This window comes from Gossypium hirsutum, chromosome A01 (genome assembly GCF_007990345.1).
Source record: "Gossypium hirsutum isolate 1008001.06 chromosome A01, Gossypium_hirsutum_v2.1, whole genome shotgun sequence".
NCBI lineage: Eukaryota > Viridiplantae > Streptophyta > Magnoliopsida > Malvales > Malvaceae > Gossypium > Gossypium hirsutum.
In genome coordinates, this window is record NC_053424.1 from 118762251 (window position 1) to 118774381 (window position 12131).

The 12131-nt window shown below is 30.6% G+C and overlaps 2 protein-coding genes across 7 annotated transcripts; both read right to left on the reverse strand.

Annotated features, from left to right (window-relative positions):
• Positions 1-876: 876 nt before the first annotated feature.
• Positions 877-5816, reverse strand: LOC107958012 (pectin acetylesterase 5). Of its 3 annotated transcripts, none has more exons than XM_016893658.2 (13): positions 5557-5816; positions 5389-5471; positions 4358-4487; positions 4169-4248; positions 3658-3747; positions 3436-3560; positions 3240-3300; positions 2403-2456; positions 2217-2294; positions 2035-2140; positions 1453-1595; positions 1262-1365; positions 877-1112 (listed from the first exon to the last, which is right to left on the reverse strand). In XM_016893658.2, exons 1-13 carry the CDS (start codon positions 5792-5794, stop codon positions 1085-1087), a joined length of 1320 nt encoding a protein of 439 aa, XP_016749147.2. In that variant the 5' UTR covers positions 5795-5816; the 3' UTR covers positions 877-1084. The 3 variants fall into 3 exon arrangements, with proteins under 3 accessions (XP_016749147.2, XP_016749148.2, XP_040971569.1); XM_016893659.2 differs by having other exon boundaries at positions 877-1122; XM_041115635.1 differs by lacking the exon at positions 3658-3747.
• Positions 5817-8470: 2654 nt separating this feature from the next.
• On the reverse strand, positions 8471-11692 carry LOC107958013 (actin-like). 4 transcript variants are annotated; one of them, XM_016893660.2, is made up of 5 exons: positions 11564-11692; positions 10261-10330; positions 9773-10166; positions 8844-9457; positions 8471-8766 (listed from the first exon to the last, which is right to left on the reverse strand). In XM_016893660.2, the coding sequence occupies exons 2-5, from the start codon at positions 10318-10320 to the stop codon at positions 8701-8703; spliced, it is 1134 nt and encodes a 377-aa protein (XP_016749149.1). In that variant the 5' UTR covers positions 10321-10330; positions 11564-11692; the 3' UTR covers positions 8471-8700. The 4 variants fall into 4 exon arrangements, with proteins under 4 accessions (XP_016749149.1, XP_016749150.1, XP_040971575.1 ...); XM_016893661.2 differs by having other exon boundaries at positions 11539-11667; XM_041115641.1 differs by lacking the exon at positions 11564-11692 and adding an exon at positions 11478-11496.
• Positions 11693-12131: the final 439 nt, after the last annotated feature.

Consider the following 12131-nt stretch of genomic DNA (forward strand, 5'->3'; position numbering starts at 1 on the left):
AATTTTGATATTTATCTCGAAATAGAAATTGTAGAAAAAAAGAATCACAGTGTTAACATTTAAGAATAAAGAGATCATTAAAGTGATTAAATTCGAAATTTTAACATAATAAAAGGACTAATATCACAATTAGACCATTATCAAACGAATAAGCAGCAATTAGAAATTGCTTGTTCTTTTGATGGGTCCAAAATGAACCAAGTCCGATTGCAGTGGATTTGAGAATATAATCTTTTTGATATTGGGAAGTATGAAAGCAACTTCCCTTTGTTCATCTTTTATGATTTTTCATGAGAGAATCAATCAAGAGGCACTCCCCATAGTTCATTACCTTTGATGCTTATGAGCAAATTAAAAAACTCAAAAAAAACACTTAAAAGTCAAGGGTTTTTTTGGCAATAAGATGTTTGTATTTGGAGTAAGCATCGATTCCGTACGTGTGGCTCAAACGAGCCTTGTGCTTTACCGACAATGCTAGACAAGCTTGGTTGAAATCTATTCAAGCATAAGTCAATATAAGCTCAACTCTTCAAGCTCACCCTTAAGAATCACTCAGACTCATGAAAAAATCTAAAATAACTCACTCAACCAAAAACGCATGAACACCACAAGTATTAAATTCAATTGAATATATAAATATTCCCATTATTTTTAACTTGCAAGGCTGTCTTTTCAATTAACCAAAACAAACAATATCTTGCAGGTTGATGTAGACCACAATATTTGCTATCAAAGTTTACTCTAGAGATACTAATGATATACATGCCACTAAGCAATTCTGAAATGGGGAAAGATTTAATGGTCCTAAAAAACAACCATAAATCTCATATCGATTGTACTAGAGTTCAACAAGGTATATAGAACAACTTACTGCTCTTTAGATTGAAATGATCGGTTCAAATTAATCTTAGTGGTTCTATTCAAATTAAATACAATTTGAATGAAAGATTTTAAAGCTTTTTGAAATTACCAATTAGAAGATGATATACAAAGTGTACATCAATGTTATTTAAAATAAAGAATACAGAGCGAGTATATCGAACTTGCCAGGGGTATTGAAAAGTCGATCAAACATGGAATCCATTCATACAGCAGCAGATAAAACGGACGACCTGAAATCAACTATGAACAATGATATCGGTTCTTAGAAATGAAAAAACAAATGCTATAATATCCAACAGGGTAAGTTTAAAACTGGGGTCTACTGGAAGAAAAAAAAAAACTAATGCTAGTCGCTGGATATGTTGTTTATAAAACTCACGTGTAGTCATCGTTATTACAAGTTGGATTGCATGGATAAGGGCAGTCGATAAGCTTCGATTCTTTCCGATTGAAGTACCAGTCACCCACTGACTCGGCGATGGTCTGTTTTGATATCCGAGTGAAGAGAAAATATGAGAACACTACCATTTGATACTCCATAATACAGTACATGGTAAGACATTAACTTACCTTATTGTTGATTCTTGGAGAATTGGGTGAATGCCATGCAGAATATGATGTCTGGCAATGAGAAAAGCAAGAATTTATAAACATACCCCCTTCCTCGTTTCTTTGAAACATGCTTAGTGCCTTAAGCATAGCATCACGGTAACCTAAATGAGAGAAGCAAGGCCACAACATTAGAGTTGCATCAGTGCTTGGAAATATTCACAAGGCATGATGTCTATTTCAATGTCGGTAAAAATATCATGAAGATCTCTATAATAACAATCAAATTGCATTTTTCCCCACTATTCAAAAAAATGGACAAATTAATCCATATACATTAGATCAAAGAGTAAACTAGCTATTTTGTTAAAAATTTCATTCATTTCACTGTTAAATCTAGTCTCTATACGTCTGCATCACATGTTATTGTCTGGTTATTCCGTTAGTGATGCCAATTTTTAACAGGACATGTGAATAAATTTTTAACAGAAATGACCAATTTGGCCTTTGATCTACCTTACATGAACTAATTTATCCATTTTCTGAGGAGCAAAATGCAATCTGACTCTTAGTACGGTCCTAAAAGTATTACATATCAACCACCTTGTAGTCTTTTGACTTGTGTAGCATCACACTTCTTAATGCTTAATCTGCAACTGCTCCAATAGCCTTGGGGATCTGATCCAATAGGGACTAAGATATTTTCTATCTAAAGATTATGTCAGTGTTAGAACATATAATTGAAAAGGAAAATAGCACTAAAAAGTTAGCAAATAACAAGGCACCTGCCAAGAATCATAAGCTGGATTGACAACGAAAAATGGGGTCTTAACATTTTTGATAATTTCTTGAGGGAAGATACACTGAAAAATTGAAGCAAACAGTAGATTATGGGAGACAATTTTAGTAAATTTGTTGAACATTGAACATCAAAGGAGAAAAAAATGAACATATATAAAGCAAGAACCTGCCTTAACCGGTTCCATTCTTCCAACACAATCCTGCTGCAAACTTTTTGCTACGCCCTGAGATGCCGGCAGACAAGATATTAACTTTTACAAGGGTCAAGTAACTGGATCGGTAATCGAACAGGTCTTATCACCTATTCTCGGTCTCACCAGTTTACAGAGTCAAGTTATTAAAAAAAATGGTTCAATAGCTGGTTCAACCAATTCGTGGGTAAACTAATCCAACCTCTTATTCCAGATCGGTACTCCGACCAGCTCCTAATCTAACCGGTTTGGTCTAGTTTTGAAAACAGTGAATAGAAGGACCAAAGGTAGCCTTGTCAATTTTAACCCGAACATAAAAGCTAGATCCAACAAACGTGAACCAAAATTCAATCTAACCCAATGTGACAAGTCAATAACCCAAAATCATTCAACCAAAACCCGAATTGAATCAAATCCAAAACCACTTGAACAGGAAACAACCAAACTCGAGGTGACCAAAACTCGGAATGACCCAATGTAAAAAAAACATGAATGACTTAAGCCTAAAATGGTTGAAGCAGAAACAATCGCTTAAAATGGCTGAAGCAGAAACAATCCAAACAAGAAACTAACCTGAATTGAAATATTCCGAAAATTTAAAACAATAATTACTCCAATCCAAATAGACAATTGATCCAATCTAAATAGACTCGATTCAAACCAACTTGATCTTCATCTGCCTAATTAACAGGTCTAACCCAAGGGAATGTACACTGAACCACCTTAAATTTTTATAGACAACAGTCAAAATGACCAAAAACAAATGATATAATATGGTAAGAAATTAAATACTATGATATATGGAAACTGAAAAACCTGAAGTTGGAGAACATCGCGATAGAAAGCAAGCATGGTGCGATTTCCAAGAATATCTGGCCTGCAATGGAGGAGCTAGATAGTTATAATTTTGTTGCAATGCATGGTTGCATACATACATGGATTGATAAATACATATAAACATGCACAAATCTATAATTTAAAAAGGCATTGATTTGTACCAAAAAGAACGTACTCATCAAGGAAATAACCTGCATCTGCAAGACACTTAACGGTAGCATCCTTTGGCAGCTGATCACGAAAGTCATCACAATGTATAAAAGTTGCTAATCCCCCAGCAGAACATCCTGTAAGAAATGCCTGCAAATTCATAAAATCCATTACCTTGAAACAAAAGGGATTGCATTACAAAAATACGTAATTAACAATTTCACCATTTAATATGAATCTCTAATACCTCTTTTGCCTTAGATAAGCCAAGTGATAAGAGTTCATTCATCATTGCTTCCCAAATTAGTTGGCCTCTAAAGAAAAGTTTTGTTCCATTCTATTAAATACAACAACAAAAACATGAATAATGACAATGTAATTGGTAAAAGTACCAGGGAGGTCCTTGTATTAGAAGTCATATTGTATTTTACCCCTTTACTCAAAAATAGGCAAATTAGTCCATGTACATTGGACCAAAGAGAACACTGTCCTTTTTGTTAAAATTTTTTACCATTTCTACCGTTAAAAACTGATTTGGTTGATGAAATAACCACACAAATTTTTAACAGAATGATCAGTTTGCTTTTTGATCTAATGTACAGAAACTAATTTACCCAATTTTTAAATAGATAGAGCAAAATGCAATCCACCTCTTAGTACAAGAGCCTTCATGGTACTTTTATCTAATATAATCTCATTATCATTTTAATGCCAAAAAGAAGACCAATCTTAATTCTTAAATTACTAACTAGTTTTACCTTGAACTCACTTTCAGGGTGGCCGGCAAAAGATGCACCATCACAATAACGTAGCTTAACTTTGTTCCAATTATAAAAATCTAAAAAAGGGAAAAAAAAAGTTTACTCATGCTGAAAGTATATTCTTTAAACAACAAATTTTCAATAAAAAAGAAAATATGAAGCAAAATTAAAAAAAAAATTAAAAACCTGGATTTTGAGAAGGGTCTTGGCTTAAAATCCCAGCAAATTGAACTTGATGTTCCATGTAATTTGATGAACCTAAAGATGTTCCTTTTCGACTATTACATGATTCTATTGAATTACACCAACCTCCACCCTACACTCAATAAATAGAAAATTTTATAAACAAAAAGTCAAATTATTGTTAAAAAGAAAAAAAAATTCAAGTATAATTGAATTAATAGTGAGTTGGTTTTGAATTGGATCATTTGGATTGAGGGAGTTTAGATTTTGAATTTTCTGAGTTTATTTTAATTGAAGTTGGTTTTGGATTCTGATGATTTTGAATTTGGATTAAATTTTAATTCTTATTGATATTGACTATTTGGATTAATTTAGAAACCGAAAAATTTACCAAAGTTTAAATGGTTTATGAAATGTAAATTAAAAAATCACTATCATTTAAACTGGATAGTATTCTATTTTTATTTAATTTATAATTAAATTTATTTTTATGATTTAAAAATAAATATTTTATTTATAAAAAAATAAATATTTTATATTTAAAATATTGAAAAAAAACTTAAAGGTTTTTATATAAAAATTATTTTTTTTAAAAATAGCATATAAATGTTATTAATTTTTATTTATTTGAAAATATATATTTTAAAATATTTATAAAAAAAATTAAACTTTATTAAATAATATTTAAAAAATTGAAATAAATTCATTTATCTCAAAATAAGTTCAAAAATCCAAAATAAAAAATCAATATGAAAAAATCGAAAATTAAATCCAACTATTTTGGATGAGTCAAAAAAAGAAAATTCACAAAACTTGATTGAATGGAATCAATCTCACACTTAAACTTGAGTTACTTATTCACACTATTTTAGCTTGAATCACTTCAAATTCAAATTACTTCGAACGTAAATCATTTTAAGTTGGAGTAAATTCGAATTTGAGTTGAACTGATGGCATTTACAATCCTATTGAATTGGCTCGGATTTGAATTCAGGTTCATTATTGAAATTTGAAAGAAAAAGTAGAGAATTTACCTCAATGTGGAGAAGCCAATTGCTAGAACCAGATCCAAAGCCTTTCTGGAAATGATATCCAGGTAAACTTCCATTTAAGCAAACTGAAAACATTAAAAAAAAGTTAATTACTTAATTTAAATATATGATAACACAATTAGAGAAGAAGGAGGAGGATTAATCCAGTACAGGCGCCTGTAGCTTTGGCACTTTGAAGCAAAGTCAACGGAACGAAATCGCCGGCGGAAGGAGGAGCAAAAGTAGGCGAGGAAGTTTTGCGGTTACGAGAATCGGAGAAGACAGTGAAAAAGAGGATGAAGATGATGATGGCGGCGATGATGACGGTGATTGCGACAGTTGCGATAGCCCAATCCCTTTTCACCCACTTTCTCCGACAACAAAAGGCGCGAAAACCAGTATTTTCCATTTGTAAAAAAGTTGGATAAAAAGCAACACTGGATTTTGATTCCTTTAATATAGAAACAGATTACCAACTACCAAAGCAGATGGCGTAAAGCGGCGTCGTTTTGGTTTTAAATACTATCTTTAGGTTAAAATATGACTAGGTCCCTGTACTCATTCTAAATTTGAAATTTAATCCCTATACTTTTATTTGTAAGACTTTAGTCCCTATACTTTTTAGATTTTAAAATTAACACTGTTAATTTTTTAAAATTTATTAATGTGAGATTTTGAAATTTAAAAAAAAAACTCATTTGTGCCAATAAAAAATAATGGTATAATGATTCTTTTAAATTAGAAATGGATTACCAACCACCAAATCGAGAAATGACAAATGGCCTAAAGTGATGTTGTTTTAGTTTGGTTAAAATATGCCATAAGTCCTTATACTCTTTAAAAATTAAGAATTTAGTCCTTATACTTTTATTTTTATGAATTTAATTTATTTACTTTTTAGATTCCAAAATTTATGTATAAATGTTAAATTTGTTAATTTTTATTTGTTAATTCCAAGTTAATTACGTCATTTTTTAATTACATGGCTATCATGTGAGTTTTTTTTATTTTAAAATATTACACCAACAAATTTAACAAAAAAAACTTTAACAGGGTTAACAATTAGTTTTGAATTCTGAAATCTGAAAAGTTAAGAGACTAAATTCTAAAATTTCGAAAAATACAGCGACTTGCGGCATGTTTTAACATTGGATTACCAACCACCATATCGAAAAAAGACAATCGCATAAAGCGACGTCATTTTAGTTTGATAAAAATATGTCACAAGTTATTATACTTTTTCTTTTCAGAAATTTAATCTCTTTACTTTTCATATTTCAAAATTTATGACTATCTATTAATACTGTTAATTTTTTTCGTTAAGTTTAGATTAATTTTAACGTCATTTTTTAATCACATGGCTACCAACCACGTGTGAACTTTTTTTCTATTTCAAAATATCACACCAAGAAATTTAACAAAAAGCTTTAACCGAGTTAAGAGACTAAATTCCTGAAAATTATATAAGGACTAAATTTCAAAATTTTGAAAAGTTTAGGGACTTAATGCATGTTTTAACCATGGATTACCAACAACCAAAACCGGATAAGACAAAAAGATCTAAAGCTACGTCGTTTTAGCTTTGAATACTATATTTATCTTCCCCTCTACAGAATCTTTTACTTCAAGTCAAATCTATAGTTTTCATCACTCATCTAACTATACTTAACTTGTAAGATTGGAAAAAAAAATTAAATTTTAAAAATAATTATTTTAATAATCATAATTACAAGTGAATAAAATCCGATTAAAATCATATTTAATGTTAATTTCAATTAAGTAAATAATTTTAATTAATTATATCGATTATTAATTATTGAATTTAGTCGAATTTCATAACCAAAACTATCAACTTAGCTTAATATATATTATTTTTAATAAATATATAATTTATAATTTAAATTTAATTTAACCGATCAATTTAATTCAAATTTATATTAAACTCAAAATTTAAAAAAATTATCAATAATAAAAAATTTTTGGTTAACCAACTTAATTAATCGATCAATGATTGGCTTAATTAATTGTTGACTCCTAAACATACCTTCACTTTTTAAATGTTATAATAATTCATTTTTTTTAAATGTTCACATCACCCAACTAAATACAACTTTTAATACTATTAATGTCTAGAATAAAACATGACCTTAATAATAATAAAAGACAAAAATTATGTTAAATTAGTGTATAAGAATCAAATTTCAAGATACAAAGACAAAAACTGAATTTTGATTTTTTTTATTCTTTTATTTAAAATATATTTAAAAATTTCTACCAAAAAAATATATTTAAAAATCTATAATATGATAAATTTTTAATACCCATTACTTAATCTCTTTTTCTAATATGATGGATTTTATTTAAGTTGATTTCATAATTATTATTCACATAAAACAAAAATTACTGCGGGAAATTTTTTATAATGAATTTTTAGTGTTTATTTATAAAGAGGATAGTATAATTTTTTACTATTTGACAATTAGTTTCATTTTGATATCTAAACTTCGCAACAATATTTATTTTAGCTTCTATGATGTGACCAATGTTCTTAAAACATGATTGGATTGATTAGTCAGACCGATTGGATTGAACATAAAATTGCTCGAAATCTAGTACAAAAGTCAGTCGTTGAACAGGTTGAATTGGTTTAATAAATTTTTTATTTTTAAATTTTTTATGAAATTTTTATTATTGTTGGTCTAGTAATTAAACTGATCAAATTAATTAAATCAAGAATCAATAGTTTGATTGATTCAACTATTGATTCGATTATTAAAACACTATATATGATACTCTAAAATTGTACAATATCATTGCCTCAAAATTTATTTAATAATTAGGAAGATTGAGAATTTGAGGAATATGCAAGGAAAATAACCATGATGAATTTCAAACTTTTTTTTAATGTTCTGCTTTAATTGCAATTTATATAAGAAATTATGATTTACATACATACAATAAAATACGTTTAAAAAAATTTAAAATTTACTATTTTCATAATTAAAAAGTTGATTAAATGAATTATTGCTATCAAATAGATGATAATTAGCAAATATAATAAAGATGAAAACATGAATAACCAAACTAGCCAACAAAATTTCTTAGGCAATTATCTTTCACTACCAAAAAGAAAAACAGATGATAACTGAAAATATAAATATTCCAACAATCATCAAATGTTTCAAGATTATTGTCCAAACGACAACATGATGGAACCAAAAATAAAAGCAGATAATGAAACCAAAATATGAAATTGCAAGAAACCTTAGACAGAGCAGTTGTTGAGGCTTAGCCTATCTCTTCTTTGCTTGTGCTTTAAAAACATTTCCTATGCACAATTGAAGGGCCAGATTCATCATATTCAGCTTTTGCAATCCACATCTGCAATTATACGGTCCCGTGTTAAAAAATTGTTCGTAAAATGAACTGATACGAAAATGTATGTGTGATGAACTTACCTGTTGGAAAGTGCTGAGGGAAGCTAATATGGAACCACCAATCCACACACTATACTTCCTCTCAGGTGGTGCAACTACCTTAATCTTCATGCTACTAGGAGCCAATGCTGTGATCTCTTTGCTCATTCGATCCGCAATACCGGGGAACATAGTAGTGCCACCACTAAGCACTATGTTGCCGTATAAATCCTTTCTGATATCGACATCGCACTTCATTATGGAGTTGTAAGTTGTTTCGTGGATACCAGCAGCTTCCATACCGATCATTGATGGTTGGAAAAGAACTTCAGGGCATCGGAACCTTTCGGCTCCGATGGTGATCACTTGACCATCAGGTAACTCGTAGCTTTTCTCAACAGAGGAACTGGTCCTGGAAGTTTCTAGTTCTTGTTCAAAGTCGAGAGCAATGTAAGACAACTTTTCCTTCACATCCCTCACGATTTCTCGTTCAGCAGTGGTGGTGAATGAGTAACCACGTTCGGTTAAAATCTTCATCAGGGCATCAGTGAGGTCACGACCAGCAAGATCAAGACGTAAGATTGCATGTGGAAGAGCATATCCCTCGTAAATGGGGACTGTGTGGCTAACACCATCTCCGGAATCAAGCACAATACCTGCTCCAAACACACACAACAAAAATCTCACATACCTCTGCATTACGCAATTAAGTACAACCAACCAAACATAACTATAAAAACACCTCTATCTATGATAAACACAAAATTTTCATTATATATCAGGCTCCTCAATGACTAAATACGGATATTTCGGAATTAAAACAAGCAAAGAATCATGAAACTTAGAAACAAAGCATTGCAGGAAGGTGATCTTCCTTCAATAAGATTCCGAAACAAGTTAACATACAAAACATCGGGAGACAAATCAAAACATATCATAACTTGGACAAAGAAAAAAAATGAATTGCTTACCAGTTGTTCGACCACTAGCATAAAGGGAAAGAACAGCCTGAATGGCAACATACATAGCAGGTGCGTTGAAGGTTTCAAACATGATTTGGGTCATCTTCTCACGATTGGCCTTCGGGTTAAGAGGGGCTTCAGTGAGGAGAATAGGATGCTCTTCCGGAGCAACACGTAGTTCATTGTAAAACGTATGATGCCAAATTTTCTCCATGTCATCCCAATTATTGACAATGCCATGTTCGATTGGGTACTTTAGAGTTAAAATACCACGTTTCGATTGAGCCTCGTCGCCTACATACGCATCTTTCTGTCCCATACCAACCATTACCCCAGTATGACGTGGACGACCGACAATGCTAGGAAACACTGCCCTAGGAGCATCGTCACCAGCAAATCCAGCCTACGTAACAATTCTCAAAACAAATGTTAAACTAAAGCTCTAAATTAATACCCAAAATGGCATTTAAATAATGATAAGGAATCAAGCTTTGTACCTTCACCATTCCAGTTCCATTATCGCAGACAAGGGGTTGAATATCCTCACCCTCAGCCATCTTCTACAATCTGAAACATTAGTAATAAAATAACATCAGTACCAAGTAACAAAATCCTAAATAATTAAAAGTCATATCTAACAAAATTGTAGATTGGTCTGAAAGGAAACATCTTAACAATTTACTTAATACTCTCACATCCTACAACTCAACTAAGGATCGGATATTTGCAATTTTTTTAAAATCTGAGTGCACAAATCATCTTTAAAACCCGAATTTAGTAAGTCCAAGAAAATTTAAAAATAAAGCGGATAATGAAAACCAATTCACAATAATAAACAGAATTCAGATAATCGAATCTGAACTGGTAATCTGCAAAAGTAGAGCGAATTTGAACAATAAATATCTACAATCGTTCCGAATGCATTATGGATAATAATTAAAATATCGAATCTATATATCATACGAATCTGCATTATCCATTGCCATGCATAAACTCAATCAGCATTTCTTGAAGAAACTAAAACTGGATCCACAGTAATAAACAGAATTCAGATAATCAATATATGAATCTGAACCGGAATCTGCAAGCGGATTTGAGCAATAAATTAGCATTCTTTCCAAATGCGTTACGGATAATAATTAAAATATCGAATCGATATATTATACGAATCCACATTATCCATTGCAATGCATAAACTCAACCAACATTTCCAGAAGAAACTGAAAGAAACAGGTTGGATCAAAAGGCAAACGAATCAAACAAAAACGAAAAAAACAGTGTAAGATCAATTACATTTTGGATATATATATTATATTGCTTATAATTCTATATATTCTCACAGTTAATAGGAAAGAAATCTCAATTATTCCAAAAAAACATGATTTAACATAAGAAATGAATGATAAAGAAAAAATGACAAGCTCCAAAACAAAAACATTATCGAATATAATTAAAATAATCCACATTATCCATTGCCATGCATAAACACAACCAAAATTTCCAGAAGAAACTAAAAAACGGGTTGGATCAAAAGGCAAACGAATCAAACAAAAAAGTAGTGTAAGATCAATTACATTTTGGATATATATTGCTTATAAATCTCTAGATTCTCACACTTAACAGGAAAAAAGATTCATATATTACAAAAAAACGATTCCTCATAAGAAAATAACGGATCAAGAGAAAATCACAAGCTCCAAAACAAAAACATTACCAAAAAAAACTGAAAAATTAATCAAACGAATACCGAAATCAAAAATCGAAAAAAGAAGAACCTAAAAATCGATTCGAAGATTTAACCTTCAAAAAAAAATTTTGTGTTAAGAGATTTCACGTTATTTGAGGTTATTTTCTTCAACTGCTACCCGCGTTTAGAGCCTGGCGTTTAGTTTTCAAAAAAATAATGGGGAAGAATAAAGCAAAAAAAATGGGATACTTATATGACGGATATGCCTTTAATTTTCATGGGTATTTACTTGATTTACAAATGGGGCCATTCATTAATCGACACGTGGATTGAATGCATTCGTTTGTTATCTGCTACAGCTACAATCTATCATGTAGATTATCCGCCATCAGTTGCTATAATAATGGTTCCAATTGGAGAATCTGAATCGAGTTATTTTTAATTGGAATAAATATACATTTAACTTTGATTTAAGGGTTAATTACTTTTTGGGTTTAAACTTGGTAATTTTGCTTTTATCGGGGCTTGAATTTTTTTTGTTTAAGTTAGTCCTCGAAAACTCTAGAGTTCAAACCCAAATATAGGAATAAAGACAAGTTCATACTTCAATATGAGAACAATTGCCAAATTCAGGGACTAACTTAAAAAAAAAGTTCATGCCTCAATATGAGAACAATTGCT

Bases quoted from the DNA above. Each gene is read 5' to 3' on its own strand.
- LOC107958012 (XM_016893658.2), bottom strand. From the start codon at position 5,794: ATGGAAAATACTGGTTTTCGCGCCTTTTGTTGTCGGAGAAAGTGGGTG. The intron at 3,748-4,168 runs GTAAAACTAGTT...TGTATTTAATAG, and splicing joins ACCCTGAAAGTGAGTTCAAG to AATGGAACAAAACTTTTCTT. The intron at 2,457-3,239 runs GTTTTTCAGTTT...CCGGCATCTCAG, and splicing joins GCGATGTTCTCCAACTTCAG to GGCGTAGCAAAAAGTTTGCA.
- LOC107958013 (XM_016893660.2), bottom strand. From the start codon at position 10,320: ATGGCTGAGGGTGAGGATATTCAACCCCTTGTCTGCGATAATGGAACT. The intron at 10,167-10,260 runs GTACAAAGCTTG...ATTGTTACGTAG, and splicing joins ATGGAACTGGAATGGTGAAG to GCTGGATTTGCTGGTGACGA. The intron at 9,458-9,772 runs GTAAGCAATTCA...TGTTTGGAGCAG, and splicing joins TGCTAGTGGTCGAACAACTG to GTATTGTGCTTGATTCCGGA.